General features: G+C 38.7%; 1 protein-coding gene across 4 annotated transcripts in view; it reads right to left on the reverse strand.

Moving 5' to 3' along the window:
* The window catches only part of VTCN1 (V-set domain containing T cell activation inhibitor 1), a 102,783-nt gene that overhangs the window by 29,249 nt on the left and 47,149 nt on the right, over window positions 1-26,385 (reverse strand). For 2 of the 4 annotated variants that reach the window (XM_056819263.1, XM_056819262.1), the window contains exons 2-4: window positions 12,257-12,315; window positions 1,860-1,919; window positions 1,192-1,246 (exon numbers count right to left, since the gene is read on the reverse strand). In XM_056819263.1, the coding sequence (XP_056675241.1) occupies window positions 1,192-1,211 (20 nt within the window). In that variant the 5' untranslated portion in view covers window positions 1,212-1,246; window positions 1,860-1,919; window positions 12,257-12,315. The remainder of the gene's footprint in view (window positions 1-1,191; window positions 1,247-1,859; window positions 1,920-12,256; window positions 12,316-26,385) is intronic. The other 2 variants (XM_056819261.1, XM_007485268.3) reach the window with 1 other exon arrangement.

The following is a 26,385-nucleotide window of genomic DNA, read 5'->3' on the forward strand; positions in this document are numbered from 1 at the left end:
GCCACCCTGCTGTTCTGTTTGTCACGGTGAGCTTTGGCTTAGGCAGAGTAGAGATCAAGTCCCAAAGTGTGGGCAGTGCCCAAGCGTCCTCCAGCATACACCTTTGTTGCTGGCAATTCAAATCCTCCCCACACCCACACCCACACCCACACCCACAAAGTGTATTAAAAAAGAATAAGAACAACAAAAAAGCACAAGGAGGCAAAGAATGATACTGTGGAGAGAAGGAAGCACTTGAAGCCCTGAATAGTCTCATTGTCTACCGCTCCCCTTGGCACAGGTATCTGCCCGCCCTGATAAACAAGACCTCAAAGACGGAGGCTGGGTAAAGAGCTAGCTCCCTCCCTTGGGGGCCCGTGATCGTCAGGCATGTAGAGATCGTCCCCGGCACCGTTTACTGATATGGAGGCAACAGCTGGAGCAATGAAGCCCACAGCATCTGCTCATCTCCCAGAAGAGTCAAAACTCCCCCTCCCCTCCCCCTGTCTGAGCCCATGTGAACTGCAGGTCAAAATGACGCTCTGAATCCTAGACCGTTAGAAGTGAAAGGCGCCTTGCCCTTCCGAAGATCCTAGGTCTGAGAATTAGAAGAAACCTTGGGTTGTGGGGGGTATATGGACAACATGTCCATTTTACGGGTTAGAAAATCGCCCCAAGTGATTTTCTGTGGTTACACAGCTAGTCAGTGGCAGAACCAAGACTAGAACCTGGCAGTTTGCTAGAAGTTTCTTATTAAATGTCATGACAAAATCAGATTTTGAAGCAGTGATCTTCCTTAGAGGAAGAGGAGCCATGCACTGGAAGATCCACTGACAGTCCCCCAGAATCTCATCTGTTGTGTGTTCACTGTTTGACTTTGGTGAACTTTACTTCCTCTCTAGTCTCTCCATGTCCCGTCCATCTAACAGATAGACGACTACATGGGAGCTGCCTTCCACTCAGTTCTTTTCAATCCAGCGTTCATTTATTTTGTGCGGGGCACTGTGCCAAGCTTTGGAGATACAAAGACAAGAAGAAGACTGTTCTTGACCTCAATGAACTTAGATTGTACTGGGGGAATACAACGTGTAGACAGAGAAGTCAACATAAAATATATACAAAGTGAATATTGGGTATGAAAGGGAGGGAGGGAGGGGAAGGGATGGAGATGGCAACACTGTCCTTGTCCTTTGAATCTTGCCCCTCTCCTACCTGTCTTCCCATGATGCCATAGTTGGATTGATTTATGAGGCTGCTTCCAAAGAACCTAAGCAAGGGGAAAAGGGGAAGACAAATGAATTGGAGTCAATTAAAAAAACCCACAAATAACAATAGAGTGTGTGTTAGTATTTTCATTTAGGAAAGTTAGTTTAATCTACTGATGCAGTTTTGTTAGATTGGACTCCTTCCCCCCAGAGGGAAGAGAGGGAAGTGATAAATTGATTTGGGAATCTGGCACTTAAAGTTTACAAACCACATTTAGTTCATTGGACTCAGATTCTTAGTCTGGACAGCTAATGATTCTTGCTAAGTTTGCACAATAAAGTAAATACTAAATTTTATAGATCATGACAAATGTCTTTATAGACAAGGAACCGAGGAATGCTCAAGTTCTGTTTTCTAACTTTTTCTACTTGTTTCCATTTAGATTTGATTTAGTTTGAACTCTTTTGTGAGTATATTTGTATTAAGTTCAGAGTTGTGGATTGCAAATTGTAATAGGAAGAAAGTTGGGTTTTGACATGATTCTAGTATGATCCATTTCATTATGTGGAAATAGGAGGCAGGAACTGGCCTTCCCTCTGGGCATGAAGGAACAAAGGCAATAAAGCAGCAGGATACAGGATGGCCTCTATCTTCTGAGTCTCCAGGATCTGCACCTCACTGGATGGGAAAGTTGTATCCTCAAAAAGGAATGTGGTCTTGCAGACTCCTAGTTCCTGTTAGGAGAGAAATAAGACCAACACTGGCAGAAGAAGTAGAGGAAGGAAGAGGCATATTTATGATTCTTCCCTCTTGGTTGATTTTCTAGCAATTTGATATTAATCTTTTTCAAGTTATTGTCAATGAGGCCCATCCTGGACCATTTCATTTGAAAATCACTTTGATATACTAGATTGAACAGTGGCAGTTCTTCAGAACAAAAGACTCTAGGGGGGACTTTGTGATATAACTAGGCTATAGGTTTATATTGTAACTATAATAGACGATGGGGATAAATCTAAAGACAAGAGGCCTGAGTAAATTTGTAAATAAAATGGAAGGATCAAATAAGTAGAAAGAGAGAGGGAATGCTGTTTAGGATCAATAATACCATAAGAGAATTGGCCTTTGGCAGGAGAACCATTCTATCCACTGAGACTGGAATGAAGATGTAGAGTGGCTCTAGGAGAGGCAGGAAGACTAGGGACACTCATCAGGCAGATGATGGTGAGGAGTCTATCAGGGAGGAATGAAAGGAGAGTTCTGCAGTGATGGGGTGGGGTTGGGGGAGTCAGGGAAACTTGGTTAAAATTAAATACCTGCCATTCATTTCAAACACTTATTGAACTTGTTTTATGTGAAAGGTGCTATGTTAGACTTTTGGGATAATACAAAGATAGAGGCATCTGTCACATAGAGAGGAGAGGCTTGGATTCTGAATGGAAAGATTTGGATCAAAAGCTCTGGCTCTACTGTTTATTAACAGTATGACTTTGGGCTATATATTTTGCATCCCTGGACTTCAATTTTGCCTTTTCTAAAATTATGATAATACTTCCTTTCTCATGGGGTTATCATGAAGGCTTATTGCGATAATATCTCATACTTGTATGATACGTTAAGCTTGACAAAGCACTTTACATGCATTATTTCATTTTATCCTCATAACAATCCTGGGAGGTAGATGCTATTATCATCTCTATTTTTGCACAAGGGGAAAAGGAAGTTCAGAGGAGTTAAGAAATTTGCCCAGCAGCACACAGCTAGTCAAATGGGAGAGGAAGAATTTTATTTCTTGGCTGGAAGTCCAGCTGAGAGTTGTCTGTCTGCTGAAGTTAAATGAGTTCTCACATGTAAAATGCTCTGTAAGCTAAAGATGCTCTGTAAATGCTAGCTGTGATGATGATGGTTCCCACATGCTGATGTATGTGAGATTTATTTTTCAGCAATGTCTTTTTTTTTAACCTTTACCTTCTATCTTAGAACCAATACTAGGTAGGAATTATAGGGCAGAAGCATGGTAAGGGATAGACATTAGGGGTTAAGTGACTTGCCCAGGGTCACACAATTAGGACATGTCTGAGGAAAGAATAGAACCCAGGATCTCCAGGCCTTGTACTCTACCCATTGTGCCACTTAATTACACCCTTTCAGTAGTATCTTAAGATCAGCTATATTGCTTTTATTTGAGGCTTCTTTCCTTCCTTCCTTTTTCTTCCTTCCTTCCTTCCTTCCTTCCTTCCTTCCTTCCTTCCTTCCTTCCTTCCTTCCTTCCTTCCTTCCTTCCTTCCTTCCTTCCTTCCTTCCTTCCTTCCTTCCCTGCTTCCTTCTTTTCTTCCCTTTTTCCTTTCCTCTCCTTTCCTTTGCTGAAGAATTCTTTTTACAGTTGTCATAACCTCTATTGCTTGGACTAATGTAAAAAGGGATCCTAAATCAAGTTATCAAAAGACCCACAGCAAAGAGATGCTGCAGAAGTGATAATGAGGTCCCATTGTGCCAAGTAGATCCACTTCCCCCCAACAACAATGGCTGTTCATTCCCAAATAGAAGGGACCCTCCTGCTACCTTATGATAGCTGTCTATCACAGCTCCTGCCCCACTATCACTCCAGACCTGGGAATGTGACAAGATCATAGATTTAAAGTAAAAGACCTTAGAATAACATATACTAGTTATTCTCCATAATTCCATTTAGTAGAACAAATGACTTCTTTAGATCATAGAAAATTAATTATAATGTCACTATATCTCAGTATTTATGTTATCTTAAAACATCTGGAAAGAGGTGTTATTCTTGCAATGACTACATTACAATAATAAAAACAAAAAATAAATGAAAAATTGTTAGTTGGTGTTGCTCAACCTAGCCTTCACAACTGAAGTCCTTGAACAGAAATGTTTTTCCTCTGTGGGTTACATTAAAGGATTACCTCTGCTCATCCACACATTCCCAATCTAGGCATTAGGACTCCTGAACTGGTCACTAGCAGAAGCCTGCCCTAGCAGTCATCATCCTGACTTTCAAGGAGTCAATGACAGCAAATATGAAGGAGAGATTAGGGTGATTCTTCAGGATCTTAGGATACCCCCATTTGAATTCCAAAAGATAGCCTTTCCAATGTAGCTGTAACTGGGGATCCTCCATTAGAAGTGTTCTGAAAAAGACCCAGACCATTGATAATACATTTGGGTAATAGTGCTGAAAATTTTGGCCTTAACCCCATCCATAATGGATTCTGTATTTTGGGATTTGGAAGCCACTATAATATAAACATCCCAATTAGTTTGCAACCCCCAACTTCAAATCCAGGATTTTGCAAAGACAATGATTCTGCTAATGCCTTCGGCATATTTTAGGGTCTTCATTTTAGATTTGTGGCTTCATTATTGTTTGTGAAGATGGGTATCTTATGAAAGAAATAATACAACATACCTGCAAGAGACACCATGGGCTGCACTTTTGTATGTTATCAATGGAGAGGACTGGTTTAGTCTAATTAGATGAGGCCCCTTCTTGGGGATGGAGTGGAGGACACATCAAAACAGAAATGGCTAGAGTGAGTCTATATCCATTAAGTAGAGCCCCTAAGACCAAAAGGATTCTCCCAAGCTCTGTTTTCATCATTGTTTCCACTTATAATTCAAGGGCAACATGATACAGGCAAAGAACCCTTGCTCTGGAGTGAGAGGTTCTGGTTCAAATTCATTTTATGATCATTACTATCTGTGTGACCTTGGATGAGTCCAACAAAAAAGGTTGATTAAGATGGTCTCTGAAATCCCTTCCAGCTCTTCTAATTGGCTAGAATTTTCATATGCTAGATTGGTACATTTATTAAGAGTTCCAGCACCCTTTGCCTACCTCAGTATTAAACCCAGTAGCATCTAACTCCCCTGGACCACTCAGGACCAGACTGAAAAATTTAGGGCAGGTTTCTGGATACTATTGTAGATTCTGCATCATTTCTCAAGCACCAGAGACAATATGGGTGATACTGGGTGATGAAGCAGTCAGGGAAGATGCATTCTCCGTATCTTTTGTCTACTAAATTGCTTTGTATGCTATCAGTAAACCCCATAATTAGATCAACTGAGTGTAACACAGCTCTGTGTCTGTATAATGAATTGCATGACTGGACTAGTGGACCTACTTATCCATCCCCTCCACTATTACAGGATCAAGACATTTTCCTAATACATATCCCTTGGTGCCAATCCTTTCCATCTGTTAAAAAGCTCCTCAGTCATGCAAGGATCACCTGATGCTTGTTCTGAATTGGTATTCCTTTGGGAGACAGCCTGGTCTAATTGAGAACCTTGGAAAGAGACATCAATAACCAGAGCAGCTGAACACAACACCTTGTGGCTATTCTCTGTTGCCTATGGAGACATCAAGGCTTGAGGGAAGAGGGAAGGGAGAAATGAAGGCGAGAAAAAGACTGCTTATTCTTTTCTCCTCCATTGACTTTTATTTTTCTTATTGTAAAGATTAAAATTAATATCCAGTACTCCAAGTATTATATATTTAACAATATTTATTAAATATTTATCTTGAAGTATAAGGAAGTAAGGCTAGCAAAAACCAAAAGCCTCTCCTCCCTCTTCCACCATGGAACCAAAGAGCCCCACGAGGATGGAAAACAGAAATTCAAAAGTCCCCCCCACATAAGGAGATGCACAAACAGGAAAAGGAAAAGGGGATTGTGGGAAATGTAGTCTCTAGAGTTCAAGATTCTAAATCAATACATCCTCCCTATGATCCTTTGGGAGATCAGTCTCCTCCAATTGATCATGAAAATATAACCTTATAATTTTAACTAGAGGTGTATACAAATGTTATAATTTTTAAAGGGAAATTACAATAATTTGGGGATAAGAGGAAAATAAAAGGGAAAAGGAACAAAACCAATTGATTATTAATTTTGAAACCCACATTATCAAAAAAGCTTGTATTAGGCACTAACTCATCTTCCTCCTTTCCCTTCCAGAGTACTCTTCTTCCTAAATTTCCTGCTTCTTTTGATGGCACCACTATCCTTTCAATCACTTGGGTTCATTTTTGTCTCTTTCCTCTCTTTTTCTTTCTTCCATTTCTCCCTCTTAAGATCATCTGGTTGCCATATCCTAGTGATTCAACTTTCACAATATCTCTTGCCTATACTGCTATTGCCATCACATTTGTTCAGTTATTCATCACTTCTTGCCTTGACTATCATAATAGTCTTCTCACTGGACTTCCTGCTTCTAATCTTTACAGTTTGTATATTATACAACTGCCAGAACACACTTGGATTTTTATGAGTCCAAATTCAGAACTTTAACATAGTTATTGTCATTAAATTTTATCTCATTAGATTGAGTCCATTGGTTTAATTGTGTTTTTAGGGAGGGTCTTTAGGGTTGTTCATTCTATCACCCAAAATATTTATTATCCCCACAAAATATTCTTGTTCTCCCCAAAGCTTCCTTTCATATTTAAATTAGATAACAGTGGCATCAGCATCTTTAAGTCATTGATATTAAACAGATAGGCTTAAGGGCAGAGCCCTTGTGGTTACCATTATGGGCATCCTTCCAGGTACCATAATTCATTTTCTACACATTGGGAATTTGATTATTCAACCAGTTATGAACCCATTTTGATGTACTATAATCTATTCCCTTAGTTCACTGAAGTTTCTAAAGAGAAATTATCCAGATCCCAGGCAGTGCCAATGCAGCAAAGAGAGGAGGGAGTGTGACTAGTAAGCTCCTGACATAATAGACAGCTATCTCAGGGGAGAAAATAGGAGAGATAAACCATAACTTCAGTGATTACCTGTGTCCTCCCTCTGTAATGTATTCTTTCCCAGTTTGGAATATTGCCATAAGCACCTTTCCTGGTTATTCACTGAAAATAGTTTCTTTTCTTCTTTTAGATCAGAACAGCCTATACCCTCTTTTTCCAGGACTTTCTCAATTCAGGTCTTATTGTTTACCCTTACTCACTAATTTGTGTTGTCCTCATCAATTCAATTCAATTAAGTTCCACCAACATTGATTTAGAGCCTGTTTTACACAAGTTGGCTCCCTAGTTGTGCTAGAGGATACAAAGACAAAGGATCAAACAATCCTTATTCTCAAGGAACATGCATCCTATCTGGGAAGACAATGAGCACATAGATACATAATTAATATAGTTATGTATTTTCAGGAGGGAAACAGCACTGACATTTGAGGGAATCCGAAAAGATTCCAGTTAGGAGATGGTATTTAAGCTGAACCTTAAATGAGTCTGGTGGTTAAGAAGTAATGGTGAAAAGAGAGTGCATTCCAGGCATGGGGGCAATTTGCATAAAGGCATAAATATAATAATAGTTACTAGCATTTTTATAATGGTTTAAAGTTTGCAAAACACTTTGCAATCCTTTGAGGTAGGAGCTGCTGATGTCTCCAGTTTATCGATTAATTGAAGAGAAGTTAATTGATAGCTAATAAATCTGAAACATGACTCAAACTCAAGTTTTCCTAACTCTTAAGACCAACAGTTTATCCTTTAGGTCATCCACAGCTTAGATGGCATGTTCACTAGACAGAGAGAGAGAGAGAGAGGGAGAGAGAGAGAGAGAGAGAGAGAGAGAGAGAGAGAGAGAGAGAGAGAGAGAGAGAGAGAGAGAGAGAGAACGAACACTACGTACAGAACAAAGAAACTCCCTTTGTTTCTCCATAATGCTGATGATTTTTTTCTCAAAGCTGGGCCAAATTGAGAGTTACTAGGTTTTAGGATGAAGTGAATAGAGTGGATTGTCTTTAGAAAATTGTACAGTGCTTGCCAATGACCCCAAGCTTCTCTCTAAAACAAAAAACTCATATTTAATATTTTTTCTGCTTTTTATGAGACAGAAAACATTTTTATAGTTTAAAAAGCCTAAATTTTTTGGCACCCATATTCTTATATTGATTCTTTGTGACTATGAATCATAGAATGTAGCAGTCTCTGAAAAACACAGATCACATAGAGGACAGTGGTGAGCATAAATAAGACTACAGTGAAAATCAATGATCACTTGAATGCAAGTTACGGTGGAAAGGACAGCACCCAAGAGATTATGGAAAAGAAGGTTACTGGTCATGTAGTTGGAGCAACAGAGAAGAAATGGACAGCCAATATGCTATGCCAGCTCCCTGAATGTGTGATGTCCTTGAGATGCATATGGTCGTGGTAATACTGTAATGGTAATACTGGATGAATGGATATTCACAGTTAGTGATTTATGACTATAGTTCTAGTTGAGTTATAGGAAATGACAAAAAAGATAGATTCAGAAAAACGTGGATCTACTTGTTCAAAATGATGAAATGATCCACGGAAAATTGTTATCACATGTAATTAAGAAAATAATATAGTTTAAAAAATATGAACAATGAAAAAAATGATGAAATGAGCAGATCCAGTAGAACATTTCTACAACGACTACAATATTGTAAAGAAAAATAATTCTGGAAGACCCTAAAACTCTTGTTGATATCAATGCAATGACCAGCCCTGACTCCAGGGGACTGATGATGAAGCAGGCTACCTACCTCTGTATAGTTAAGAAATTCTCCAACCCCTAAAATATAAAAAAAAACTACATTTCCAAAAATTCTCTATAATCTCTCCTGCATATCCATGTTTGTGTGATTACCTGATTGTATTTAAGTTTGCTGTGACTCCTCCCATGCCCTTTTTTTCACAGGACTGGGCTGAGTTCAGGTACTTCCTTTTACTTTAGTTATTATTAATAAAACTTTTAAAATATAATAGTTATTGATTATTTATTTTCATCTTTACACCTCCTTACAGAGAGGGGATGGACTCAGAGCATAGAATGAGACATCCATTTGAGGACGTGGCCAGTGTAGGGATTTGTGTTGTATGACCATGCATATTTTTCCTAAATGAGAGAGTAGAGGTATAGTATTTATATATACTATACCCAATGTCACCTTGAGATATTGGCAGAGAGGTATTGTATAAATCCAAGTTACTGTTTCACCAGTGGAGGGAATCTCTCCATAGATCTGTGTGGTGAGAGAGGATCTTCAATCACAGAAAGAACTAGTAAAAGAAAAGGAAAGTTATTTCATAAGACCATAGATCCAGAGTCAAAGGGAAACTCAGAGACCATCTAGTAAACCAACTCAATTTTTAAAAATCTGACCTCAGACACTTCCTAGCTGTGTGACCCTGGGCAAAGTCCCTTAACCACAATTGTCTAGCCCTTACCACTCTTCTGCTTTAGAATCAATTCTAATACAGAAAGTAGGTTTAAAATTTTTTTTAAATCTCCTCATCTTTTAGAAAAACAGGCTCTTGTTTCAGAAAAAAAAACAAACCCAAGGGACCACTGAGGTTAAATGACTTGTCCAAGGTCATTCAGATGGTAAGTACTCAAAGGACTTAAATCCTTACTCTTTCCATTATACCATATTCCTTTTAGTGGCCCCATAGGGCTCGTTGCTTTGCCTTAGAGGACTAAAGGGGAGAATCAGACTGAAAATTCCCATTTCTTAAATGTAAATTGATACCTTTTATCAAGCAGACTGTGCATGAAAGCTAATCTATTTTATTCTTAAACTTGTTCTATTTATAATCCTCCCCCTGATTGCCTATAAAGCACACATTAGTGTTCCATCATCCTTGTGCATATTGTTTTGAAGTAGGAGACAAAGCAAGACAAAAGTCAATACAAGGTTGATTACTGGGCCTCCTTAATCATACATGCCTTTCCCCGTATTTATCACTTTCATTGGCAAAGAGAAACAGTATATGAAGGTTCCCTTTCAGGTCTCATTTCTTTATTCACCAGCACACATCAAATGTTTGTAAGCAAAATAAGCAGAATTCGGGGTAGAAAGTGAGACTCTCCGTCAAAACTTCCCCCACACTATTATCTCAAATGAGATACCATTTGTTAAACACTTAGCCCAATGCCTGACACACAGAAGATGTTGGTGCCCTTCCATTCCCTCTTCCCTCCACCTCCCCAGAGTCCACAATAGAAGGGAAGTTTTGAACTAAATTATGGTTTCAAGTCTAAATCATGGAGATCATGAGTTTCAAGGGGTTTGAGGACTGGAACTGAGTACAATTTGTTTTTAGAAGCCTTGCCATGATTATTTGTCATCCCAGGAATCACTTTCTCCTTGTTGATGAGAATCAGATTCAGAAGAGCCTTTCTACTTATTAGTTGAATAATGAAATGATCATTAAGGTAATCCAGGTTTACTTTTGAGAGAGGGACAGACAGACAGACAGACAGACAGACAGACAGACAGAGACAAAGGCAAGAGAGCACTTTAGCAGAGTCATGGTAGAGGAAGAATTGATATCACAAGACTTGGTTCAAATCCTGCCTCTGATACATACAGACTGAGAGACCAAGCAATTACCTCACTCATCAGTGCTGTAGACATCTCTCTATGACCGAGTCCCAGAGACAGTGCAGTGAGTTTCCTTATCTCACCGGGGAATTCTCTATGCCAGTGCAATCACAAGTCCAGTCTCTAGTCCTGTCATAACTATAACATGCCTCTGTGCCAGACTGGACCAGAAAGGTAGGACGTACCTTTCCAGAATCATATTCTAGTCACATAACACTGCCAAGGCTCAGTGACACCTATTGGGTAAAATTTGCCTCAATGCTGAAAATATTCTTATCCATTATCCTTTTCTTTTCTCTTCAATATATTCTTTGTTCCTATCTCCCCATAATGCAGCTTCCTTTTCATTTCCAGATTGTAAATCTTTTTCTCATACATCATACAGAAGTTCTAGAACATCTTTCTCTTTGTCTTTTAAAAAAATATTTATCTTCTTAAATAAATATCTTTTTATTATTAAACGATAATAAATAAATATCAAAATAAAATCTTTATTTATCTTAGTATTCATTCTAATATAGAAGAGTGGTAAAGGCTAGGCAATCAGAGTCAAGCGACTTGTCCAGGGTCACATGGTTAGGAAGTGTCCAAGACCAGATTTGAACCAGGTCCTCCTGACACCAAGCCTGATCCTTTATCTACTGCGCTAGCTAGCTAGCTACCCCATCTTTCCCTTTGTCTTGAGTTTTATCTGTATTTCTTGAGAGAGGTAGCCAGGTAAAGCAGAATAAACATTAGCGCTGGAATTAAGAGACTAGGCTCCAATCCTACCCCTGATATGGACTATGGAAGCTCAAGCAAGCTGCTGGATCTCAGATTCTTCATCTGTAGGCTAAATGGATTTGGGGGTTTCTTCCAGATCCAAATCTATGATTCTAGAATCTCTTTTAGTGAAGGATCTGCTGTCTAGTTTCTAGTTATACTATCAAACTCTTATCTTTCTAGGAATGCTAAAATATGCCACTTATTCAAGTAACTTCCAAAGCATAGGCTTTCTGTCTCCCCATAATGTTTAACAAGTATTCCATATCCCTTCTTCCAACATCAGAGGGTGGAAATGGTAATCTCATTATGGTCCTCAGAAAACTAGCTAGTTACCTCTACCCTCTTGTGAGTATCATGGCAACAGGGTATCATTATCATTTGTTTTTCCAGTAGTCTCCTGAGCCTGCCTTTCCTACCTGGTATGGGTGGCCAGTGTGCCTGGGATCCATCCATGGGATAAGTGTAGTCTTTGAAAAAGACAAGTGACCAGCACATCTTCTAGGGTAGTTTTATGGGTGAGCCCAGAGCACTTAGCTTGGATTTGACATTTATTTTATAGTGTCACTCATGATCCAGCACTGCTCAACCCTGATGGACCTCCTTCCTTTCCCAGGAGAAAGACGAGTCATTCTTTTAAGAGAATTGTCCCAGAGAGGAAATTTCCATTCCCTAGGTGAAAATTGTCACCTTCATCTTTGTAGTCTTCCACATGTGAAAGAAACAGGATCATCCCCATACAATAAAGCCTCCCTTATGTTCTGCCTTATTCCCATAGCCCACAGCAATCACTGCTGTTAAAAGGATATCATCAAAAATGATGATAAAAAGTTGTAGTTTCATGAAAGATCTAGAGAACTTGGAGGGAGGGTATGTGGCCTTTTTTGAGCTTGTTTGAGCCTCTTACCAGCTGTGTGACCTTCAGCAAGTCACTCCCTTCCTCTTTTCTGGCTGTAGCTTCTTTATCTATAAAATAAAGGGTTGCCAAGGAGATCAAGTCAGAAAGAAAGGTACCTTACACTAAAATATAGAAGCATTTTAATAGTAATAACTGGAAACAAAGTAGATCCCACATTTGCAGAATGGCTAAAATGTATAGAACATGAATATTACTGTGCTATTAGAAATTATGAATATGAAGCATTCACAGAAGGGTAGGATGAATTACATGAACTGATACAGCCTAAAGTAAACAGAATCTAGAAAATAATATACATCTAACAGGGCTAGAATTGTTTTTGCTTCTGGGATGGTGATCTGGGACTAGTGACTCCCTTTATCTGGCCTCCACCCTTGGTGTAGGTGTAGGTGGTATCACTCTCCCCCAGCTTCTCCCTCAGTCCTCCCCTTTGGTGTGACCTTTTCTCCAATCACTCCTTTAGTTCTGCCCCAAAAGTGCAGTTTTCCTTTTAAGCCTGGGAAGAAAAAATGAGAAAGTGGAAGTGGATGAGCTGATCACAAATCATTTCCCATCAGTATTATTAAGCTATTTTGTCTAGGACTAGTCAGAATCCATGTTTGCTCTCTCTTCTTGGCAAGCTATATAAATGTGAAGCAATTATTGTTGTTCAGTCATTTCAATTGTGTCTGATTCTTTGTGACTTCATTTGGGATTTTCTTGGCAAAGATACTGGAATGGTTTTCCATTTCCTTCTCCAGCTCATTTTATGTATGAAGAATTGAGGCAAATAGATGAGGCTAAGTGACCTGCTAGTAAGTGTCTGAGTCCATGAAAATGAATCTTTTTGACTCCAGGTCCTGTACTCTATCCACTGTACCATCTAGCTGCCCTGTGAACCAATACTGCTCTCTTTCATATAGCTCTGAGCCCTTGTGATGAGAAAGACTAGCAGTTATTAGAAATCTGCCTCCATCTTGGTCTCTGCCTCTGCTCTCTCTCTCTCTCTCTCTCTCTCTCTCTCTCTCTCTCTCTCTCTCTCTCTCTGTCTGTCTCTGTCTGTTTCTGTCTGTCTCTGTTTCTTTCTGTCTCTCTCCCTGTCTCTGTCTGTCTCTCTGTCTGTCTGTCTCTCCCTGTCTCTGTCTCTGTCTCTGTCTCTGTCTCTGTCTCTGTCTCTGTCTGTCTCTCCTCCCTCCCCCCTTAGTACCCTATCATTATACAAGGGCTCACATACAAATCAACCATTTAGTAGTTGATCGCTTTATTGCAAAGAGAAATAACAAAACAGAAAACAAAGCAAACTTTTAAGAAATAGGGTTTGTGAGATATGCTCATTTCTCTTCTTGAGAGAGAAAATGAGAATGGAAATCAAGCAAAGGATGGGAAAGCACCCATTCATCAATTCTGTTCTCAGTAGCATGATGAGCTCCAGCCTCTCGGTATTTGCCCCACGTGACTCCCACAGCTCTCAAACACTATTTGCCTTAAAGTGTGAGCTTTTCACTCTCAAGTCAGCTCATTTAAAATGAATGGAGACTTAGCCTGCTTGCCCCACTCCTCCCCATAACATTGCTGCTTCTGAGTCTGTCGCTTAAGCCTGTTCTACTGTCTCAGGTCTTGCTGACTTCAGAACAGGCCAACCTTTCAGTCCTGGTCTTCTATAAAACATTCAGAATTTTTGTCTTCTAGCAGACATAGGTCCCTACCAATGTCCTGTTATAATGACTAAAATAACATAAATCAGAAGGGAACAAACCCTCAACTGAGCCTGATGTAATTATAATGGCCAAGTGTGGCCTTGGAGAAGATTCAATTTAATATGCTTCCTACCCTCTATTTGCAAAGGTGGGAGCTGTGGGTATGAAATGTTGTAAATGCTATTCTGACAGCATTTGCTTAGTTAAAGTGTTGGCCCATCATGCAAAATTGTCTTTTAAAAAAAATCTTTAGATGATTCAGTGGATGAATGGAGAGAGAGAGCGAAGGGAAGAGATAAGGATATATTTGGAAATCAGAGTGATACAGATAGCAATAAAAATAAGAAAAAAATTTTAAACAAACAGGCTGGAATTCTATAAATCTAAGTTTGCATTTAATTGTAAACAACACAATAGGCTATTAAAGGAAACTGGGAATGTTTGAGGGAATATTATTTAGCCATTTGACATAACCTCTGAGAGGATGATTTTTTTTCCCCTCTGATAGGGAATGTTTTGTTGTATGTGTAGAATATTTAAAATACATAAGAATTTTAAGTATTTTTAAAAAGATTTTCAAATTCAAATTTCTGACTGTACATTGGATATAAAACTAAGTACTTCCTTATCTCCTTCTCTCATTGGTAGGCCAGAACCCCAAAAGGTAATTGATGGCTACTCTAAGAATTCTAAGAGTAGCTCTAAGGAGTTGAGTTTCTAGTACTGTCACTCATGGGCCCCCACTGGTATGCTTCCCATTAACATCATTCAACTAAGTTTCTATTGGCTTCTTGAAGAGGGTATTTATTTCCATGGTCTATTACCAACATGAATCTGGTGGCTCTATGGGGGAAGTGTGTTGAATTTGGAACCAGGAAACCTTGAGGTCAAATCCCATCTCAGAAATGTATTGCCTGTGTGAGGCTGGGCAATTCATTTAACTTTCCTAAGGCTTAATTTCCTTCTATCTATAATGGGGATAATAATAGCACCTACCCCAATGGGCAATTGTGAGGATCACCTAAGATAACATGCATCCAGAGTTTTGCAAACTTTATATATATATATATATATATATATAAAGTTTATATATATATATATAAAGTTTATATATATATATATATATATATATATATATATATATATGTATAATGAGTCAAGTAGACTTGAGTTCTAGTCCCACCTCAGACACTTATTAGCTTCGTGACTTTGGCAAGTAACTGAACCTCTGTCTGCCTCAGTTTCTTTATATGTAAAATCAGGATTATAAAAGCACCCACCTCCTAGAGTTGTGAGGATCAAATGAGATATTTGGAAAGTGCTTCACAAATCTTAAAATGCTATATGAATGCTAGCTACTGATGTTATTATATTATTGTGGTGGTGGTTGTGGTAGTTACGGTATAGTAAGTTGGCACCAAACTTCCTCCCAAAAGTTTGGGTTTGTATTTCCCCATGAATATATTCACAGGCATAAGAAGAGTCTCCTCAAACCTAAAGAGTGATGGTAGGGGACAGCTGGGTAGCTCAGTGGACTGAGAGCCAGGTCTAGAGATGGGAGGTCCTATCTAACCTCAGACACTTCCTAGCTGTGTGACCCTGGGGAAGTCACTTGACCCCCATTGCCTAGCCCTTACCACTCTTCTGCCTTAGAACCAATACACAGTATTGATTCCAAGATGGAAGGTAAGGGTTAAAAAAAAAAGAGTGATGGTAGTGAAGTCATGTGGATAGCTATCCTTGTACATGGACCCAGTGGTATATCTAATTCATTCAACCAATAATGAGATGTTTCTTATGAGGCAACTTTCATCCGATGGCTAATAGTCCTACTCTAGAGTTGATTAAGGATTTGTTCACAAATTACTTAATGCCTTGTTACACATTTGATTGATTGGTTCAGTCTTCAGTGATTTCATTATTTGACAGGCAAAAAAACCCAAAAGAGGAGGGAGAAATCAATTCAGGGATAAGGGTAAGATGGAATTCCAAGGATCTGGCACTCTAGGAGAGGGAAGGAGGCATCTGCAGAGCCAGTTTAGAACAGCTGTAAGTCTAAAGACAGCTAGAGAGCTTAGCAGTCCTAGAGATGGGCAAATTTTATAGCAGTCTTCAAAAAATGGAAGATGGAGTCTCCAAAGAACAAGAAAACTGCTCTTCCTTTCTCCTTCCCTCACCTCCCCACCTACTATATTTGCCCACAGGGATTGCAGAGAGCTTCTCTGACCCAGTTCTCTACCTTAAGGGACTGGTAACTAAGGAGAAAAGAAATAAATACATAATAGGAATAGAAAGGAAGGATGAGGTAATAAGGAGTGGGGTAGGGACAACTAAAAAAGACAAAAAGCACGAAGAGTACTTTTTTTTGCTCTTGTTTTACGATGTATAGATAACATATAAAAACTGAAGTTTGGTGTGTCTTTTAAATAGAGAATTTCCAGATTTGCTAGAAAATCAGAGAGAGAAAGGGTGGCAGAAAACAGACAGAAATGTAGCCCTTGGGAGTCGTGGGTCACTGCCGCCACCATAGGAACCATTATGTTGGAACTGGTAAATTGCTCTGGGAATTTACATAACCCTGGGACTCACGGTTACCCAATAAAGGGTTTTTATTAGTTTCCTCCTTTTAATAAAATGTGGTCCTGTGATGCTATGATCAGCATTCCTGTAAGCAGGGAAAGGCTTCAGTACACTAAGGATATTGTGCATTCATGGTCCCACGTGTCCCAGGTAGCACAGATGGAAAGCTGATGGGCGCAGTTCCCCACATGTGATTTTACAACCTGCAGCTAACATAGAACAGGATGATTGTGATAGAGTAAGCCCATATGTAGCAGTGAATATAGGGTGAGGAGGGGAACCCAGAAGTGTTCTCCTTACAAGTTCCCAGAGATCCAAACCCTCCTCTCTAACAGCTTTCCAACAACAATATCTCTAGTCCAGGCGAATATGACTCCTGCCAGGTTACTAATCACTTTCTGCCTATTACTTCTATTTATCACCTTGGGTTAGCCATGTCGACAATTGTAGGCAGAACCATCCCTTTTGGGAGTTCTCAGAGAGTCTTTTTTCAAGTTGCTTTTCTTTTCTTCACTGGGCACTGGCTTGGTCTGCTAGAATATTCCAAACTATCATGGTTCTCAATTTCTGTGGCTCACATAACAAAAACAAAAGGCTTATAGCAACTCATTTACTCCATCTACAATATAATAACAGTGACAAGAGGCAGCTAGATGGCTCAGTGGATAGAATGCTGGCCTTGCTTGAAGTCAAGAAGACTCAAGTTCAAATCAAACCCCAGCTGTGTGATCCTGGGGAAGTCACTTAACTTCTGTTTGCCTTAATCCACTGGAGAAGGAAATGGCAAAGCACTCCAGTGTCTTTGCCAAGAAAATTCCATGGACAGCGTGATTCACAGGGTCACACGACAGAATGTCTAAACAACCAAACAGTGGCCAAGGAATGTGCAGAAATTGCAGGTAGGAGCAGAAATCACTATGATCCTATATTAACAAGGGACACCCACCTGCCCCAAAACCAGGACTTTCCTGCATGAACTCCTTCTGTTTATAGAGAAAAAGTAAAATACAAACTCAGAAAGAGTTGCTGTTCTTAACATCTGTCTTCTTCCCAGCTCAGGGCCATGGGAGGATGAAATTGTCCTTAAAAGTATCATAAGTCATCTCATTCAACTCTGTTGGGCTCAGCATTCACTGGTCACCATCATTCTTGGCCTGCCTTAACTCCACGATGAAGCAGCAACAGCTGTTTCTTTTGGTGCCTTTGAAGGGACAAAGAGCACATGGTCCAGTCCCACAAGCTTGTCTCTGCAAAAGCATTCATGGTCTTAAGATGAAGGTAATCCAGCGCTCCAGTCCTGGTTTACAGAGCCCTTATCCTACTTAAGGCATCTTTCTCTCAGAACTTTCCACAAAAAATCTCAGAAGACTTCACACAGTTCATGACTTTAGTGGCTAGTAGAATCCTGGGAAAACATCTGAACATCTATGGACACTCTGGTACAGGGCCAACTTCTGATGCTGGACTCTTATCTGGATGGAAGGCTACAAGACAGAAGAGTAAGAGAATCCCACAGAATATACCTTGGCTTTGTATCATAAAAGAGTTGTGGTTGGGTAAGTTTGACTAACGGCAATCGAAATTTTAGATCGTATTTTAAATGAATGAGGTATAAGCATTTTTAAGGAGAATAGTAACTGCTAAGGGAACTATCATCAAAATATCCATCAAAAAAGATAGTATCAGGGGCAGGAAATCCTGGGTTCAAACCTGGTCTCAGATAATCCCTAGCTGTGTGACCCTGGGCAAGTCACTTAGCCCCCATTGCCTAGCTCCCATTGCCTAGCCCTTACTGCTCTTCTGCCTTGGGACCAATACTTAATATTGATTCTAAGATAAACGGTAACAGTTTAAAAAAAAAGAAAAGAAAAATGATAGTGTCAGATTAATTTAATTTCCTTTTTTGACATGGATATTAGACTGGTAAATAAAGAGAATTCTATTGACATAATGTATGCAGATTTCAACAAGTCATTTTGAAAAGTCTTTTATGATGTTCTCATGCATAAGATAAATAGATATTGGTTAAATAAGAATTTTACCCCCCTCATTACCCAAAGTGGTTGGCAAAATTCCCAAGTGTAGACTGAATCAAATTATAATGTAATTGGGAAATGTTTAACTAAATAAAAATAAAATGCATCATAGATGACATTAATTTGTGGTTTTCTAAGTGAAAATGCAGCCTTCTCTATTTAAGTTTGATACCACTGGCCTAGATGATTATAGTTAGGTGATTTAAAGTGCCTAAAAAGAGTAGTGGATCTATGAAGGTTTCCAGTAGAGTGCTTTGCCATTCAACACTTTTATGTGACTTAGAAGAAAGCATAGAGAACATGCTTATTCATTTTGCAGGTGGCATATAATTTATTCCTCAGTCTAAGAAGGTATGTACCCAAGAGGCCACACTCTATACGAAGTCAAAGCTAGATTAATAACTATTCCGCAACTTATAGGCTTACATAGCTTAATGGGACCCTGAGGTTCTCATAGCCCAGAAGCAAGATCTGAACTCAAGTCATGCTGACTCACAGATAAGCTTTATATCTGCCATATTGCTTCTTGAGATAAAGTTTAATAAAAATATTTAACTACTCTATTTGAGTTTAAAAATCAATTACATAAGTATAGAATGAGGAAGACCTGTAACAGCCATTCCCATTTTTTAAAAAATCTGGTTTTTTTTAGCAGACCATTGTGTGATGATAGTGTAACTAACAGAATCAAAAGAACTACTTCAATCACAGTTTAGTTCATGTCAAGAGTGAAGAAAATGATAGATTCCTATTTTTGCCTTGATCAAATGATATTGGGAGAGTTCTATTCAATTCCTGGTACCTTTTGGAAATGGACTGACAAACCGGAATTCCCAGGTGACTTAGTGAAATGACTGAAGACCCCGCCACACAACTGGGGATATTGAGCTTAGAGAAGAGAATAATTATGGAGGACATTATGGCCGTCTTTTAATATTGGAGAGGAAGTCATATAGAGAAAAGATTAGACTTGTTCCATCTGGCCCAGAAGGCAATTATGATCAATGAGTGGAAGCTGTAGCTATAGAGAGAACAGTTATAAGGTTAAAGTCCTTAACATTTAGAAATGCCCCCAAGTGGAATGACTTGATTCCACTGGAGTTAACTCCATTACACGGGAGCTCTTCAGCAGGTTTGTACGGCAACTAGTAATGAATGTTGTAATGAGGAATCCTATTCGGGCTCAGGCTAAGGTGCAGATTCAGGCTAATCTAGACAGCTTCTGAGGTTCCTTCTTGAGTTCTTGTGGTTCCACAATACTTTGGCAAGTAGATAAAGGCAATGCTTTCTCTCTTCCAGAGGGCAGGGGGAATGGATCTGAGAAGGCAAGGGCCATTGAACCTGAATTCTTTTTACAACATCCAAGGACCCTGATGTTGGGAAAGACTGAAGACAAGAGGATATGGGGATGGCTGAGGATGAGATGGATAAAGACTGTCATGGAAGCACTTTTTATAAGAGCTTGGACAGATTTTGAGAGATAGCGGAAGACAGAAGGGCCTGGTGTGCTCTATGGTCATCATGAAAAGTATTGGACATGGCTGAATGATCAAACAAAACCACCTTTGTTTAAAGATCTCTCATCAGAGGCTCAAAAAATAATAATTTCTCTGGTTATGCTTATTAAGGACTCAGATGGTCTTAACACATGCCTACAAAGACTCTTTGTTGAAGGAGGGTCTTGAAAGTTTTTTGGTATTATAAGATCAAAAGCATTTAAAATAATTAATAAATAAAATAGTATGACCTTAATATTCTTGACTTTTAGGCATTTATGTCTTTGAAGATGTGATCTTGCTATAGAAAATTGTGAAAGTCTACTACAACTACTTCATAAAAAAACCAGTTTTGTTTCTCTTATCAAATTCACTCATTTATCCATTTATTTGTTTGCTTATTCATTCATTACTTGGTTATTTGTATATTTATTTATATTGTCAGATATGTGATTTCATTAGAATAAGGGGATCTCAGTGGTGATTCCAACAATGCAGATCAGAACCTTCTCTACAATTGATAGTTTTAGGACACTAGGAGATTAAGAGACTTGCCCAAGGTCACACAGCCAGCATGTGGCAGGGGCAGGACTGGAAGCCAGGTCTTTCTGATTCTGAGGTCAGTTTTTTATCTACTTTTTGATAAACTGTATATAACAGAAGTCCATGGTTTCATATATAATCCTTCTTTTTGTTCTTTTTTATTGATATGTTTAAAGATTTAAGTTCATAATTACAAATGAATTTTTTTAAAGACAAGTTACAATAAAGTTTTATAGCATAGCCCAGAGCCAGAAAGAACAAGTAAGACCACTTATATCAAGGGATAACACTAGAAGTAGGTTTTGGGAGGAACTAAGAATCCCATCTGGTTTAAAAATGGCACCAACCCAAATGTACCTTGAGCCAGTAATGAACAGAATTATTTCAGAGTCAACCCTAGATCAAAGAAAAGAGGAAGAAAGATACTACTAGCAGCTTTTTTTGAAGTGGCAAAGAACTGAAAACTTTACATTATCAGTTGGAGAATGGCTAAACAAATAATGGGATGTGAATAGAATAGACTAGTACTATTATTCCGTGGCAACTAGGTAATGCATTGGATACACTGCTGGGTCTAGAGTCTGGAAGACCCGAGTTAAAATCCAGATTCAGACACTTACTAGCTATGTGGCTCTGGGAAAAACACATAATCTGTTTACCTCAGTTTCCCCAATTATAAAATTGAGAGATAATAGTAGCACTTAAGTTATAAGGTTGTTGTGAGGATCAAATGAAATAATATTTGTAAAGAGCTTAGCACAATGCCTGGCACATAGTAAATACTCTTAAATGCTTATTTTCTTCCCTTCTCATCCACAAGAAATGACAAGAGTTAGAATTTCAGAGAAACTTGTAAAGACTTGTATGAACTGGTGCAGAGTGAGATGAACAGAACCAGAGGAATAATTTATATAATAATAAAAAACACTGTAAAAATAAACAACTTTGAAAAACTTAAGAATCCTGACCACCATAATGGCCAACCGTGATTCTAGAAGACTGATATGACTATGCTCCCTGCCTCCTGATAAAAAAAGTGATGGATTTAAGATAGGGAATAAGACCTACATTGGAGAATGAGAGAATTTGTTTTGCCTTTCTAGGCATATTTGTTACAAAAGTTGTTTTTTCCCTTTAAATTGGGAGGAAGAATGGAGAGAAAATAAAGGTTTGCTAAATGAAAAATAAAATGAAAGATTAAAAAATCACATCCTGCTCTTCATAGAGAACAACTTAGAAAATGGTTCTGCTTAAAACAAGAATAGCTTAAAAAAAACCCTTTACCTTCTAACTTAGAATTAATATTTTTTATTGGTTCTAAGACAGAAGAGCAATAAGGGCTAGGCAATAGGGGTTAAGTGACTTTCCCAGGGTCACACAACAAGAAGTATGAGACCAGATTTGAACCTAGGACCTCTCCTCTCTAGGCCTGGCTCTCTATTCACTGAGACACCTGGCTGCCCCTTACTATAGTTTTTAAATATAATATATTTCTTTGGATACCATGTGTCTACTTTCTTGTAAATATTAACAGTATTCTCCAAAGTGTTTCTAATTACTTCCACCAACCATCTCCAGCAACCCAAATATGCCAGAGGCATCAGGAGCAGGTTAAACTATTTCTCTAATATTTTTATAGTATCTCTACCCAGTGACTTCAAGAGCAGGGCAAGATGAGAAGAGTCAAAAGACAGGAAGACTTTTGACTTGGGTTGAAGAGGGTGAAAACAGAGAAGATATAATCACAGAAGGGCAGCTGGATGGTGCAATGGCTAGAGTGCTGGGCTTGGAATCAGGAAGACTCATCTTCCTGAATTCAGATATGTCCTCAGACACTTACTACTTGTGCGACCTGTTGGTCTCAGTTTTGTCAAATGAGCTGGAGAAGGAAATGTCAAACCACTCTAATATCTTTGCCAGGAAAACTCCAAATGGGGTCACAAACTGTCAGATACAACTGAAAAACACCTGAACAATGGCAACTGCACAGAGGGTAATTAGAAGGAATGAGGGCAGTCCCATCTGACACAAGGAAGGGAGATCCATTTAGCAAGGTGAAGTAATGCCCCCTTTCTCACACTTAAAGTCTGAGAAGCCACCCAATATTCAGGCTTTCTTAAGCTCATGCAGATACTGTGGATCAATACAGGGTTGCCTGGATCTAATGGCCAAGCATAAGACTTGGCGCATTTCTGTAAGACCTTGGGGTATATTCAGAGATGCTTACTACTTCTTACTGCCAAGATTTCTGGGCCACAGTTCAAACCCTTAGAAGTGAGCCCCTCTCCCATCCTCTTTCATCATCCGTACCATCAAGCAAATCACTTATAACTCAGCCATATTCTCTAGGCACTGAGTCACTTGTTCTTAGCCTTTTTGTTCTGGGACACTTGATTTCCACTGGGGGGAAAAATTATTCTTTAAGCAGAACGGTTAACCACTGTACATTCTCTAAATCCTCAGTGTTTGGGGTTTCCCTTCAGTTAACATTTGTCAAACACCCATGGATGAATATTGGCTCTAGCAAAGTTAGAGGTTGCCCAATTGAATATGTCACCCAATTAAGAACATTTTAAATGCCTTCACTTATTGGAATAATTTCAACATAAGATTAAATTTGGATAGATGAATTTCGGACTTTGGTAGGATTAAAACCAAAAATAAGAAAATGAGTTTTGTAGCCCCACAACAATACCATTCCATAAAGAAAAAGACTTGACAGGAAGCAGAGTCAACCTAATGAATAGAGGAAATGGTTGCCTTAATTTTTCAGAGACCCCAGGAAATCTCTCCAGCTCTCCCAAAATATTTTCCTTCCCACCTGGCTAAATGTACTTACTAGTCCTAAGGATTTGGGGGAAAGTCATTTAATACCTGTGAATATCAGTTTTTTTTAATCTAAAAAGAGGAAATAATTATATAAGATAGATATATTAGTACAACTGATTTATAAACTGTAACAAGCTGTTATCAATGTGCTCTGATTATGATTATGACTATTCCTGAAATTATGCAGTTAGAGGATATATTCCTTTGGATCAAACTTTGCCTCTTACTAAATTATGGACATATATGAGAGGCAGTTTGGCAGAGCAGATATCGTACTTGACTTGGAGTTAGATTCAAATTATGGTTTTTTGCCATAGCACACAAGTACAAATCAATCATTTATATTTTTTTAACCTTAGTGTCCTCACTTGTAAAATAGAAACAATGATGACAACCTATCTTATAGGATTGGTAATGTTCCAGTAAATAAAGATAAAGCTCAAGTTTGAAAACTTTGAAGCCTATATAAATATTAATTATTATCATGATTCATTTATACAATGTGTTTGTACTTTGGTGGAAAAGAATTCATCAACTTCCTTATGTTGAGTTTGGAAGGGAAGCAAAAATAAGAACAATGGTCATCTGAAATGGGGGAAAGGGTCATCACCAAAGGACACAAAAGGGATTACCAAAAGGATCACTTATTTCAAAACTGTGGCCTAGCAGAGAGCATCAACATCCTGGTGCTTTTTGTTATGCTTTGGGCCTATGGGCATGTTTTGATGCTACTAAGAACTTGATAACGAAACTTTACTTCGTATGGATTTAATTTCAAATCTCAACTAGGCTATTTCCAGACATAACAAACTTGATATAAAACCCATTCATGAGATTTAAATTCAGAAAAACTTCTACCTGAATGAGTTTGTTTGTCTGTAAATTTTTATACTCACTAGAAGCCAACTAGGCAGAGTTTCTGTTTTGTTTTCTATAAGAAACAAATGTGTTTTTGCAATTATAGGAAAATCTGTAGTGAAATGGAAGACTGGGAGGTAAGAAACCTGGGTTTTACTCCTGGCTTTTCTGTTTACTATCTGAATGATCTTAGACAAACAAATCCACCTCTTTGGACTTCTGTCACTTCATTGATAAAGTTTGATTTCCAAAGTTCCATACATCAACCAGTGGTTCTCCTATAGCACTCATGTTTAGTGAATAGCTTTCCATAAGTAGCTTCAAAAACCTCCTTTCTAGAAGCAATCAGTATATTCAACCAAACGGAATACATTTTCTGGGCACTTTAACAACTGTAGCTGATCATTATAAGCCTGAGTTTTACAGAGACCCAATTCCATATAGCAATTCTTAGCAGCATTTGCCCAAAGGACAAAGAACCTGAGACCCAGTGGAATCTAGGCATGAGACAACTGGACCTTATATGCAGGGCTGTATCTTGAGTGAGATTGTGACATTTTCATTGTGAGCATTTACATCTTGGAAATCAGAAAACGCTACAAATCAGGGCCTGATTTAATGTTTTGTTGATTTCTAGACTTAAGAAAGAGATAGAGAAAATGTTAATAATGCAGATCTACTTAAAAGTTTGTCCTGTAGTGCTTTTCTACCCCCGCCCCCAGAGGGCTGGTTGTCAAGGGACCAGAAAAAAAAATACATGTACTCTCCTCCCCTCCCACAAAAGTATGCCTTATTTTTAGGTTAATTAAAACTTCTTTCAAATGAAAATGATATCTTGCTGCCATAGCTGGGAGAATAAAACTCTGGTTATTTGCCAGCTCCCTGAGAGGCAAAGATGTTACTGAATTTGTAGGCCAATCTTGGAAAAAACAAACAAACTGTAACTTGTCAGAGTAGATATATGGAAAAATGTCAACCAAATTTTTAAAGTGTTATTATCCAAGTTATCTAAGACCTTTTACAGTATACATTCTAGATCTGCTGAGATGGGTCTCTTTTCTCTATCTCACTTTGAAAAGTAAAGAGGAAATCCCTAGTTTCTTCTCCAGAATTGTTACTTGTCCTTTGTTTGGAAGATCATCAACATCAAAAGGGGATGTCTTGACTTGAGAGTGAATTGGATTTAAGTAAGGCAGAGTGACACAAAATCATTGGCTCATTCTCTTTCAGAATCATCAAAGTGCAAAGGTGAGAGAAAAGTCAGGATGATTGGTAATGGTCCAGGATGCAGTTCATGGCTTTCACACCTTTGTCACTCCACAGCAGCTGCTTCAGCCTTGTTGGAACAAATTGTTCTCCACCCATTCTTCTGGGATAAGTCTTCACATGCTTGGTATAGGCATCCCCCTAACTCACCAATGGATTGAGGCCCATTGATTACTCTCAACCTAGTTTAGTCCATCTGCTGAGATGGTTTTACTGGGGTACAGCTGCTTTGTACATTACAGCTTCTTGGAGTCAAAGATGTGAGTTGGGGTGACACAAACACACAAACAGTGAAAGGTGGACACAAAAGTTGGATGAGAAGCCCTGAAAAGACCTGGGAAAACTCTCTCCCCAGAGATGCTAGTCCTCCCTGAACACCTCATACACCCCCCAATATTCCTCACATTCAAGAACATAGAGGCAGAGCTAAAAAGATTTTCATTTCATTTTTGCAACTGAGAAAATTAATCCCCAGAAAAGGAAAGTGACTTGTCCAAGGTGGTACACATGGAACTTGAGCTTTGAACTCAGACTTTCTCACTCCCAAAACAGGGTTCATTCATTTTGCTTCCCTGGAACTGTTGACAATTCACTTTTCCAACAAAAAGATCCTCTTTTAACTAGCCAAGAGTTTTTAACTAACACAAGATCCTCTTTTGTGGTATAGTATCTCCCACCTACTGGAACTTCTGAGCTTTCAGCTAAATGCTTTTAAATCATTGGACTTTGGCAGTTCCTGGCAGCACAAATCTTGAGTTAATCACAACTGAGACACAGGTGCATTTTATAGGGCTAGAATGATAGGGCCTCTTGGAAAGGAGCTGCTGTTTAGT

The sequence above is a fragment of the Monodelphis domestica genome, chromosome 2 (genome assembly GCF_027887165.1).
Source record: "Monodelphis domestica isolate mMonDom1 chromosome 2, mMonDom1.pri, whole genome shotgun sequence".
Classification (NCBI taxonomy): Eukaryota; Metazoa; Chordata; class Mammalia; order Didelphimorphia; family Didelphidae; genus Monodelphis; species Monodelphis domestica.